Here is a 13,699-nt window from a genome sequence, read left to right on the forward strand (position 1 = left end):
CTGAGCTAAGAAGATGCACTAGTTTAAATTTATCCCTGGAAAAGTCTCATTCCCTTATAATTACTGGAATGAAGAGGACAAATTTGCTTTTTCCTCACATTTGGTAGGATTTGAAGAAAGGAAAAAGATCACAGAATGTAGATTTAGAGATGAAAGGAACTTCAGGAGAAATAGTACATAGATTGAACTATGGGATCCATGAATTTGTTTTTAATTTTTTTTTCACAGAGACATGTAACTATTTTAATGTGATTTGTTTCTTTTGCTTTCCTGTGAGTTTTATTTTATATAGTTATTCTGAGAAAAGGCTTTGCAGTCTTCACCAGACTGCTAAGAGGGTTTATAATACAAAACAAGGTAAAAAAAAAAAATTGATCTACAACTGTATAAGACTTAATTATTCTAATCAATACAATGATCCAAGACAATTCCAAAGGCTCTTCATGAAAAATGCTATGTACCTCCAGAGAAAGAACAGATAAAACCTGAGTACACATCAAAACATACATTTTCTTTATTTTTCTTGCCTTTTTTTTTTTTTTTTTTTTTTGCAACAAGGCTAATATGGAACTGTGATTTGCATAACTTTTTATGTATGACTGGCATCAGATTGTTGGCCTTCTCAATGAGAGGAGAGGGAGGGAGAGAATTTGGAACTGAAAATTTAAAAATAAATGTTTAAAAAATAAATTTAAATAAAATTTAAAAAAAAAACAAACCTTGATCTAGATCAACTTCTTTGTTTTGGAGGTGAGGAAACTAAATCCTAGGGAAATTAAATGATTTATCCACAAGATCAAGGAGGTAGTAAAAATAAGAAGTAGAATTACAACCCACACCTTTGGATTCTAAAGACTGTACTCTTCCTACTGAATCCTGTGGACAAAAATGTCTATATCTAACCTTTCTATTTCAATGAACTTTAACCTCAACTTAAGTCCTATTTTGACCCCATATGGTCAGGCTACTGGTTTCTAGGCTGTGTTAATCAGTCACAGGACTCATTAACTCTGTCAATTCTTATCTGAATGGAAAATTTTCAAGGACTGACCCACTCCTATCCAAGGTCTAATCTAGGTGAGAGCAAAAAATCTCATCACCAAAAATTGACCATCAAGTGATGAAATTTTGGCCAGTCATACTGAGGAAATAAGAGCTCTTTTGAGGTCAGAAGAATTAAATAATGTCATTTAGCCAGTTAGAAAGTATGAGCACAAAACTAATTTTCATATTGATAAATATTATGATGCCACCTGGTGATATATGTCAAAGTTCAGTCAAAGTTGTGGCTTGGGATATAATCAGCATAAGAAATATGTTAAGAAAATTTTCATGGAATATACCCACAGACTATTTATCCTCAGGTACTGAATATCAATAACTGGAAGAAAAGCTGCAGCTAAAGGGAAAAATTGAAGATGAAGAATACTTTTATGGTGGTTCTTCCAAAGATATAAGCAGCATTTTTTTTGGATAAAAATTTGACTTCAAAAAAGGAAACTACTTAATTCTAGATATCTCTAGATTCAGAACTCCAAATGAATTATCCTTTATGGGTTATACATCATTATTAATCTTCCAAACCAAATTATGTTGTATCTTTGATGGAATGTTATTATGACATGTCAATCCTCTTAAATTAAGAGTTTAAAAACAGAAGCATAAAAGCAGGAAATGCTGAATGGAATCCAGGTGCCATAGGAAATCTGCAACAGCATCACATGAAGTGGGGCTTGGTTTTCCCCCACAATTTGATTTTCTTTGTTGTTAGGAGTTGTGCCAATCCACTGAGTAAGACCAAGAAGATGGTCATAGACATGACAATCACATAGTGGCTAATGCTGCAAAAAGACAAAAATGAAGAATAATTTAGTCGAGATAGAGCACATGCCTAGGAAATCATATGACAAAAATATAATCATTAATGAAGGACTGGATCAAAAGAAATCTATTGCTTAGTTAACAATGTATTTTAAGATTCTGAGCTATCACTACTAAAGTCATGTTATCCAAATGCATGAGACAATTTCAGCTAAGAAAACAACCACTGAGAAAGAAAACTTAAGAACATGGAGGAAGTTATTTAGCTCTATGCATGGACATTTTCAGTCATGGAACTTAGGCTTAAAGAGAAAAGATAGATGTTTTTGTGTGTTCTTAGCTAAAGCTATTGCTTTCATAACGTTTTTTAAAAAACTGCTCCAAAAGTTAAAATTTAGTGTTCTACTGGCAATTACTATCTATATCTATATCTATCTATCTATCTATCTATTTACATTTTATTTGTACTGGCTGCAAAGAACCAGCAAGAACAGTTTCTCTGGAATTTATACTTTTTTTTTTTTTATTTGGCAGGAGGATGATTAATAGTTTTTAAATTGTGAATAGAAACTAAAGTAATCACTAGCTATTCATTTTAACTTTCTTAATCACTCAGGTTCTCGTTGTTTGGATAACAAGAGGTCCCAGTACAAGCCCTCCTAGGTCATTCCTTGGGACCTGATTAACTCAGAGGGATTATGAATAGTAACTTTCTGCTTTGGCCAGAAACTCAAAGGGTCTTCTTCTTCTCCCAGAATTATATATATATATATATATATATATATATATATATATATATATATATATATATATATATATATATATATATATTTGCACTAGGTAAAAGAGGTCATTCTTTGCCCTCATTTCTTTAATTCAGTTTTTGGGAGGTTGTGAAGGAAGTGTAGTAAAGGAGAAATATTGGACTGACCACCAAACTGAGGGTCTACTGAGCTACTATGTTGACTTCATTTCATGCTTTTGAAACTTTACCACGCCATACCAGGAAACTGAATCACCTCCATTTGAATTGTCTTGGGAAGATTTTGAAGATCACCTAACAGAATAAGATACCAGACACCGAGGTCCTTTCTTGAACTAAACTGCCAAGTATTCAAATTCTATTGCAGAAGGCACAACTCTATTGGGCTGGCCACTTTGTCTGAATGCCAAACAAAACTACACCTGCCAAAAACACTATTTTATGGAGAACTCACAAAAGGCAAGGGCTCACATGGTAGTCAGAAAAAACAATGATACAAAGACACTCTCAAGGTTTCTCTTAAAAACTTTAGAACTGCATAACACAGAAGACGATGGCACAAGACTACCCTGCATAGCTGTGCTCTGTGAGCAAAGCAGAATTGAAGTACTTCAAAAAAAAAAAAAAAAAAACACACAAAACAAAACACCATGAGATGCACAAAGTTAGAGAATCCACTACAATGCTCATATGAATTGTTTCTGTCCAACCTATACCTAAGCATTTTGAGTTTGTATTGGTCTAATCAGCTCCAGCCAGATATACAATAACTTGCCATTTTGGTCCTCCTGAGAATGAAAGGCAATAACCAACCTCCCAGCTTTAATCACTAAATTGGTATTTTTTCAGTCATGCTTGACTTTTTGTGACTGCATTTGGGATTTTCTTGACAAAGAAACTGGAGTGGTTTGACATTTCCTTAACCAATTCATTTTATATATGAAGAGCTTGAGGCAAGCAGGATTAAGTGGCTTGTCCAGAGTCAGGTAAATTTTTGAGGCCAGATTTGATTTCAGGAGAATAAGTCTTCCTGACTCCAGGTCTAGCATACTCTCCACTGTTACTTTACAGATCTTTATTCTCATTCTAAAAAAGAAATTTCTTTATTGACTGGGTTATCTTAAAAGCTAATGGCTGTGTAATTTTTTTCATTCAATCCTTAAAAATATATTAAATAGTAATGGGAACAGAACATATCCTTGGGGGTACTCCAGTAGAGCACTCTACTCTACTGGGTCCATTGAATGACCCATTAATGACTACTCTTTAGGTTTGGCCATTTAGCAAATCTAAATAAACCTAACAAAGATCACCTAATCTATATCTATGAATCTCACCCAGAGAAGATGAGAAGCTTTGCCAAAAGCAATGCCAAAGTCTAGGTAAATGTATTTATAGCACTCTATTTTGTCAAAAAAAAAAAAAAAGAAAAAAGAAAAGAAAATGAAGTTACTCTTGAATGATGTGCTTCTGATGAGGTAATATTCATTCTTTGTACTTACTACTCCTTAATCTTACCTGCCCTAATAAATTAAATTAATACATATACTAATAAGTATATCAATATCTAGAATTGCTATAGTAAAATTTTTAGGGTTCCCTCATTTTTGCAGTTCCAAATTTCTAACTGTAAAAAAAGATTCAGTGTATCCTAGTTAACATGAAAGTAAGACCACATTATCTGGACAGGCAAATTTAAAGGCATTATTAAATTTCTTTTTCTAGGCAAGATAACAGGAAAAGATAGGCTACTCCTACAAATACTTAAACAATCCCTTCACTATTAATTCAATGTAACAGCACAGGAACTTTCCCTGCTAAGAAGAAACAAAGTAAACAAAGTATTGTCATATATATATATATATATATATATATATATATATACACACACATACATACACACACACACACACATATATAAATAAATAGGATTCAGGTAACTATCATCTAACAAGTCTCTTGAACTTGTAAGGCAAACTTCTATAGTAAAATCTAGCCAAGTCTTCTTGACTTCAGGCCTAGCACTATACCTTTGCCACTTAGCTGTCTTAACTACTCTATTACTCTATATTTTTTAAACCTGAATAAGGATTCCAAATAAGCAACTATTTGATTTTGCATATCTACTGATGAGTAACTGAGTTATGAGGCTGCATACCAAACTGAAGGTCTACAATGATGTGCTGACTTCACTGTCGCATGATATAAAACCCAGACAGCATAGCAGTACCATGACTAAAAACTGAACCTCTTCACTTGAATTGTCTTAGAAACATTCTGAAGATCATTTGGCAAGATAAGGTATCAGCCATTAAGGTCTTCTCCTGAGCTGAATTGCCAAGCATTCAAACTCTACTGAAGATAGCACAATTCCAATGGGCCAGCCAGTAACCCAAATATCACATCCATGCTTATCTAAAAAACTCTTTTGCAGACTATTCACACAAAGCAACAATTTGGAAGTCAGAAGTAGTGCAAGGACTTTCTTAGGGTCTTTGAAGAACTTTAATAGAGACTGTGAAACATGGGAGATGTTGGTACAGAACCACTTAGCATGATGTACCCAGATCAAAAAAAGACACTGTACTCTATAAGAAAAGCAGAATCGTTGTAGCTCAAAGGAAATATGAGATGTACAAATCCAGAGACATCTCCAACCCCAATGTTCTAACAGTTTACTTGGTGGTAGAGCCCCTGAGAACTCATCTTGGATTGATCAGTCAGAGTTGAACTCTATCCCCTGACCCCAACATCTTTGGTCCTCTTCAAAAATGAAAAACCAACAGTAACGAGTAACTAATTCAATGGCTCCTGCTATTCTGTGGCAGTTCCTCATTGACATCACTGTCAGATTAAAAGGAGGCTCAAATTTTTTTTATACAGACTTTTATTGCCTGAGAATTGAACAATGATGTCGACTCTACTTTCTTTGCTCTTTATTTTAATGGAATAGGGATAGACCTAGATCTATGGTTTTATTATTAGAGAACTTCTAGATGGGGCAATGTTCCCTAATAAAGAAGTTAATATCTCCTTGGCAACTGATAATCTTAGAGAGTTATCTAGTACTGATAGATTAAGTGTCTTGCCCATAGTCACAAGGTGAATATAAGTCAGAAGTGGTACTTGAATCCACGTCTTACTAGTTTTAAAGCTGGATCTCTATACAATATGCCAAATTGCCTTTCTTCCCTTAATAATTAAAATGAACATAATTAAATTATTATTTATATAATTAATTATTATATTTCATTAATTATATATAATTATATTAAATATTATTATTAGATCTAGAAGTTTTTCAAGTGAATTTTGCAGAATTTTTATTTTCCTATATATAGACAATCTACTAGTTAAATCAAGCTTAAATGGTTAATGATTAGGCAATGCTGTATACAGAGGAATATTATTAAATATTTTTGGAATGAAGTTAGCAAATGGATATAAATACATAGTAGGGGCCCAAATTCTATATAGTATAAATATGGCACTGGAAATAGATAACAAAACTATAAACTTTGAAAAATCGTTTCCTTAAAAAAAAACCTCCTTCCATGGGGCAGCTAGGTGATGCAGTAGATAAAGAACCAGCCTTGAAGTCAGGAAAACCTGAGCTCAAATCTAGCCTCAGACACTTAACATTTTCTAGCTGTGTGACTCTGGGTGAGTTACTTAACCCCAATTGCCTCAGCAAAACAAACAAATAAATAAATAAAGCAAAAACAACCTTCTTCTTTCTAACTTTGGCTCTAACCAAGTAGCTTTGATCAGAAGAAGTCATAATCCTTTTGATTAGAAAGTATGTTTATATTATCCTTATAATTCTCAAAACAAACAAACAAACCGACCTCAAAGAGCTCAAATTAGGAGTGGACATTTACGAGAAATGATGTTATATCCAAAAATAGACTAGATTTTAAACCTAACACTAAACCATTTCAATGCTATTTCATTTTCAAAAACAGATCACTTCATGATTAGACAATCATTTTTTTTCAATGGAATCTTTAATTAGAATGTTCTACCTGATAGGCTGAATATAACAAATAAAATTTTTTTAACAAAATACTGGAGAATTAAAGTGATAACAGTAGATAACACTATCTGATCAAACTTCTATTTTCCAACATCAGAAAGCCTTTATGACAATCTATAAGGCAGATTCTATAAAACAGCCATAGTCCAAGAAAACTAATCTTTCATAGCATCTATAATTCCGACTTATGTCTACAAGCCCAAACTAGAGATCCTTGGGGGTAATTCTAACTGATATTCACTCAAGATTAAGATAGGAGGGGTAAATAACTTACTGTCTGACACAGAGGTTTTATATAACTTTAGAGGATCTATTTTTGTACTGCCTGTTTTGGTCAAATTGACACGGCCAAGAATTGGTTTAAGGATAACTTTTACAAAAAGCCCTATGCAATGCTAAGAATAAAGAATAATATAATTTCATGACGATCAGATACTTAGTTTCATTATAAGTTATTCTAAAAACCAAAGCATATAATTCCTGCTTTTTGCTCTATAAGTCGTGTAAAATGCCCTTTGTCCAAAACCAATAAAATATAATTCAGACGTTTAAAATTCATGACTTATGCAGAAGGGCAGGGTAACCTAAAGCTTTATGAAAAGCACATTAATATAAAGTATAAAGCATATATTTACATGTGTTGCTTTAATGGTCTAGCATTTCTGATAACTTTTAAAAACACTGTTGATATTTTAGTGGGGAGATTTATCTATTCCATACAGTTTTCATTTAAATCTTGGTATTACCTTACCATAGCAGAGGTTGAAGAACACCAGGTTTCAACTGGTAAAGTCTGGGTATCATAATTTAAAGTATTCCTAAATTATTCAAATGAATGAAGCTAAGTAATCAATTTTAAGAGTCAAGAAACTATAGTATTGAAAATTACCTCTAGGAAAGTATTCAAAAATCCTTGTACTGAATCATAAGTTTCCATTATAGCTAAATGAAAATGCTAAATACTCTATTTTCCATTTGTATTTTAATAAGATATAACCAAAAGCACCATGGAGGCAGAACACGAACAATCTAAGGCCAAATGAACACCATCATTAAATCAACTAATAACATTAAGCAACTGAACTGATTGTGTACTAATCTGAGCTCACATACCATACTATAAAACTTGGGAAATGAATTAAAATGAATTTAATTAATAATTTTTTTCATTAACTATGAAAGTTGTCCCAAATAAATTATTTCCTTAAAGTTCTAAAAGTATACTTCCTTAGTCTACTTTATTAAAAAAAAAAAGGGAGGGGGGGATTATTACAGGTTTGGGATACTGAATAGAATGAATGAATAGGAAGAAGATCATAAACCAATAAACACAAAATTAATTTTTAGCCCAATATAATTTCATTGGAATATACACTTTTATTAATTTGACTGCAAAATTACTTCAAAAACTCTTTAATATTTTAAGGCTTTTTAAAAACCATCTAATCTTTATGCTTGTAGGATCAAAAAAATATATCAAGTTAGAAAGGGTCATCTATTCCAACTCATACTTGAACAAGAATCTTTTTTATAACATCCCTAAGAAGTGAGTGATTTCTACATGAAGAACTCTACACCTTCCTGAAGCAACCATCTTACTTTGGGACAGCTCTAATTAATTGTTAAGAAAATTTTCCCTACATTGAGATAAAATATGACTCTCTGCAAACTTCTATTCAGGGCTCTACCCTGTGGATCCAGAAGAACAAGAATGTTCTTCTTCCATAGGATAACCTTTCAAATATTTTGAAGAAGCATGTGTTCTCAAGTTCTTTCTTCTTTTCCAGGTTAAAAACTCTCCAATTCTCTCAACCAATTTTCCATCCAGAATAGCTTCTATTCTCCTGCTTGATCTCTACTAGTTGTATACTACCATCTTGTTAACATCTTTGACAAAATTTAGCATCGAGATCTAAGCACAATACTTCCGAAGTGATCTAAGTGGAGTAAAGAACTGCAGAACAATCATTTGCCTTGTTGTACCTTAGACCCTATGCATCTCTTAATATAGCATGAAATCAAAATGGCTGCCAAGTTATACCATTGGCATACTTACTAGCAGCTTCACTAGTGCTTTATGTCTCTTTCATGAGAATTTTTATGTTTTAAATGCTATTTTACTCTCTGGTTCTAGAATATCAGAGCAGTTTTTTTCTTGATTTCTTGAAAGATGCTCTCCATTTTTTTTTTTTTTTTTGATCATAGCTTTCAGATAGTCCAATAATTCTTAAATTTTCTCTAATTCCCAGGTCAGTTGTTTTTCCAATGAGGCGATTTATACTTTCTTTCATTTTTTTCACTTTTAAAAATAATGATTGATTCTTTTTTTTATTATAGCTTTTTATTTTCAAAATAGATACATGGATATTTTTCGACATCCACCCCTACAAAACCCTGTGTTCTAATTCTTTTTCCTCCCTTTTCCCCTTTCCCAGTTGGCAAGTGATCCAATATATGTTAAACATGTAACAATTCCTCTAGACATATTTTCACAAACATCATGCTGCGCAAGAAAATTCAGATCCAAAAGGGGAAAAAATGAGAAAGAAATCAAAATGCAAGCAAACAAAAACAAAAAGAATAAAAATACCATGTTGTGGTCTACATTCAGTTTTCACTGCTCTCTCTCTCTGGGGGTTAATGGCTTTCTTCATCACAAGACCATTAGAATTGATCTGAATCACCTCATTTTTGATGAGACCCATGTCCATCATGGGTTTGACTGATTCTTGACAACTCAAAGAGTCATTAGTTTCCTTTGATCAATTCTAATTTTTCATGAATGGTTTTCTTCAGTTAGCTTTTTTTTACCCCCTTTTCCATTTGGCCAATCCTTTATGATCTCCAAAAGAACCTTTTGAGCTTGACAGTCATATACCTTTTGAAGCTTTATATGTAGGCATTCTGCCTGTTGCTATGCTCTTCTTGTTTTGTGTTCTGATATTCTCTGTCATTATATTAACTTTCTATGGCCATGGCTCTTTTTGATTTTTTATTCATTTTTAAAAGTTGAGCTCTGCATCTAGGGCAGAGGGGTTATTTTCCCAAGTTTTCTTTGCAGGGGGACAAGGAATTCTCAGTGGCTTTCTGTGCTAGGACCAGAGAAGCTACCAACTTTTCCATTGTGTTGAGTTGGCCTGACTTAGTCCTGCCAGTTAGGCAATTTGCCTTTTTTCTTCTTGGATTAGAGGTCTCCCAGCCAGCCTTCTGAGTCACTGGCCTATTGAAGTCAGAACAAGATGCCTCAGCTGCTGGTCTGTGCTTTGGCTCCAAGAGCATCCCATTAGATTCCTGTACAGCATTTGCATTGGGCTGCATCCCCCCTTTTACCTAAGTGACACAGATCTTTCTTGAAGTCCTTTTAAGATATCTTAAGCTGGAAGATGGTTTCACTTTAAATTTTTGTGGGTTCTGTCACTCCAGAATCCATTTAGAGGCTTGATTTAGCATTGTTTCTAAAAGAAACAGGGGAGAGCTTGGGCAGGTTTTTGGCTTCTCTCCTCCAAGTTGACTCCACCCTATGTGAATTATTTTTTTCCGTTTCATTTAAGCGATTAAAGAAATATAAGAATTTACACTGATGAAAATTTCATCTTTCAACATACATTTCACATTACACTATTTGCATATAATTTCAATAAAAACAAATTGTAAAATTTGGCAACTGCAGATTTTTATAAAATAATATCAACAATGACAATTTTTTGGCATTTTGAAGTTTGCAAAGAACTTAATATTCATGATCTTATTTGAACCTCACAATCATCCTAGGAGGTGAATATTATAAGTATATTATTATCTCCATTTTACAGACAAAAAATCTAAGAGAAAGATTAAGTAACTTTCTTATGGTCACATAGCTACTAAGTATCAGAGATGGCATTTGAGCCTAGGTCTTCCTGACTCTAAATCTAGAACTAAATCTATCACACAGGTAGAGTCATTCAGTACATGTATTAAAATCTTCTCAAATGATTTACAGTATAGAGTTCCACAAAAAGATTAGAAGAGTTCTGAAACCATCTAGCATAGATCAGGAAAGAATCGTGGCACCTTACACCTATTTGTCTGGGTAAAACTAGGGGTGTGCTGGTAAATGTTTAACAATTGGATCTCCTGGAACAAAAAAAAAGTAGGTACAAAATGTATTCAAGTTCAGTTTGCATTCTTAATATTTTTTCCCTCATTCGTTTAAGTCCAGACAATCAACAAAAGAATAAATCAAATGCTCCTTTGTAGCTTTTTGAGCTCATAATAAAAATTTAATAACTGGTCCTGGGAGAGCTTTTTCAAACACATGAATGTGAGAATTTTTTATTGTTAAACTAAAAGTATTTATATACTTCTCTACTCTATAACTGAAATATGGCAAATCTGAACAGAATGCAAAAAGTAGAGATATGACATTGCCAGCCAAAGTCCCTATAAGCCAAAACTATGTATGATTATAAGATTTGCACTGTAGGAAAAATTGAGTCAAGCCATAGAAAAAACACTTTCAAACTGTGATGCTGGAGAAGACTTTTGAGAGTCTCCTGGACAGCAAGGAGGTCAAATTAGTAAATACTTAAAGAAATTAATTCAGACTATTTATTGGATGCTCAAATACCAAATTGAAATCTAAATATTTTGGCCATATAACAAGAAGGCAGGTTTCATTACAAAAAACCCTGATGTTGGGAAATATTGAAGCAAAAGGAAAAGGGGACAGGAAGGGATGGGATGGATAGATATTGTCATAGAAGCAATGAAGATGAGCTTGGACAGATTTTTGGGAGATAATGGAGTATGAAGGGTCTAGTGTGCTATGGTCCATGGGATCATGGAGAGTTAGACATGACTAAACAACTGAACAACATATTGTATCTGCTCTAAATTTCACCATTTCCCATTTGACAGTAATTATATTTACTGTCATTTCTATTAAGGAGGATTTGGGGAGGATAGAGTACTTTAAGATGAGTATATTTCCATGTTGAGTAGCATTAGGCACTTACAAGGGTTCTAATCCTCATCCTGCTTCTGATTTTGGAGTTGCCAGGCTAGAGTAGTAAAAAGAACACTGGACTTAGAGAGTCAGAAAACATGGTTGATTTTGTTTGAATTGAACATAGTGATTTTTTTCCCCCACTTAATGATGATGAACTTAAGAAAAACAGACCACTGAATAGATCTTCCACTTTCACCCCTTTGATGAACTTAAGGAAGGATACATGTCCAGTACATCATATGGAATGGGCAAACTTTATAGGTGGGTTACAATCTGTGTTAACAAAGGAATACCTACATTGATGATATTGAGCACAGAACTATTGAAATATGGGAGTAAAATAGTTTAACACATCTCTAAAAATTATAGCTTAATTTTACAAAGATATAAAATGAGGAGATGAGGCTAGTAAGATCCCAAAGGTCCCCTTTCAGTTCTAGAGCTAATGAAAAATACACTTCTAACTTCTGGACTACAACCATTTACTGCTGTTCTGTTTGCAATGAGTATTTCTCATTGCAAAAAACTCCAGCTAATTTAGTAATATTAGCTGGAAGAATCTCTCAAAATTACCTTAGAAACTAAGGAAAAGCACTTGATGGTGGCCAAATACTAGCCCTACTTGCAGGTGCCAGTGCCTGCTCCTTTCACAAATAAAAATTTAGGATGTGTTATTTTATGAACATGTACAAAAGAAAAAAGCAGTGAGGACAAAAAGATAATATTCTAGTGTTATGAATTACACATTCACAGAACAACTAAGTTCTGAGATGAAAAATATAACATGCCACAAGAGAAAGTCACTGCAGTGCCCACAATTCAAATAAACCTGGACCACATTAAGGGAACTCTGCCAATATGTTTAATGATATAAGAAACTACTACTGCAATGCTTGGAAACATCTTTGCTTGCCAAAGAAACTTTCATGCATGAATAATGACTGAAAAAAGAAACCAAAAGCAAAATTACAATCACAAAATCTTAGTTTTGTAAGGAACCTTGGAAGGCAGTAAAGGCTGTTTTCTCCTCCAAAGCTTTAGCACTCTATTGTATTTATGAATATACTTATGTGTTATAGTAACTTTATGTCATAATCCTATACTACAGTGGAGGTATCAAACACAAACAGAAATTCATACACAAGAATCCTTATTGGCTGCATATTAATAGTTTTGGAAACTCTACAACTTCTCAACTTATCCTTAATTGCCTCTGGAAGTTTGAAGGGGAGAACACTAAATTCTTTCCAAAGCCTTACTTCTCCCATTAGTTTGCAAGCATTTTGAGGGTAGGGACTATTTCCTTTTTTGTACTTGTATTTTCAGAGTTTAGTATACTGACTGAAATATAGGTATTTAATAAATGCTCACTGAATAATTGATTTGATGAACTGATTTTACTTTACTTTTCAACTGTTTTCTGTTTGTTTTATTTTGTTTGAGGAAACTGGGGTTAAGTGACCACAGCTAGTAAGTAATCAGGTCCTCCTGACTCCAGGGTTGGTGCTCTATTTTCTGTGCCATCTAGCTATCCCTTTACTCCCTGACAAGATGGTGACCTAATTTCCTAGGAAATGCTTCATAATGAGCCCAAAATCTTCTATTTATCCTACCCTTACTCTGGAGACAAATTGTTCATATCTCTTCAATTATCTAAAGATAGTGCTGACGTTCCTCCATTATCAAAGTAAACTTTCAACCACTATTCATATAACTAAATAATAGTAAAGTACTTCTGTGTTACTGAAACATTTTTGTGATCTCATCAATCATCTCATTTCTTTAAATGGTCTAGATTACTACCCATCAATACCTCTCATCTTCTTTACAATTTATGTCCATGAAGCTAGAAATCCTCCATAAGAACATGTCTCCTATGTAGAATCTTTCCCTAGATTTCTTTTTATTTAAATATTTTATGTAAATATTCATTCTTTATACAAAACTGCAAAGAATGTTATTGGAGAAATATGTGATTAAATAAGCTAGGATGATCATGTAGTAAGAGTGAGGAATAGTATAGCCCACATGCTCCACAGATATTCTATGCAGATCTGTCAGGAAGTTCTTGAGCATGTTGGCCAAGTCC

General features: G+C 33.3%; 1 protein-coding gene across 3 annotated transcripts in view; it reads right to left on the reverse strand.

Annotated features, from left to right (window-relative positions):
* Window positions 1-528: 528 nt before the first annotated feature.
* Window positions 529-13,699, reverse strand: part of PIGN (phosphatidylinositol glycan anchor biosynthesis class N) — a 194,825-nt gene continuing 181,654 nt past the window's right edge. For all 3 annotated transcript variants that reach the window (XM_031946172.1, XM_031946173.1, XM_031946174.1), the window contains one exon: window positions 529-1,841. In XM_031946172.1, coding sequence (XP_031802032.1) covers window positions 1,718-1,841 — 124 coding nt within the window. In that variant the 3' untranslated portion in view covers window positions 529-1,717. The remainder of the gene's footprint in view (window positions 1,842-13,699) is intronic.

The sequence above is a fragment of the Sarcophilus harrisii genome, chromosome 1 (assembly GCF_902635505.1).
Source record: "Sarcophilus harrisii chromosome 1, mSarHar1.11, whole genome shotgun sequence".
In the NCBI taxonomy this organism is placed as follows: Eukaryota; Metazoa; Chordata; class Mammalia; order Dasyuromorphia; family Dasyuridae; genus Sarcophilus; species Sarcophilus harrisii.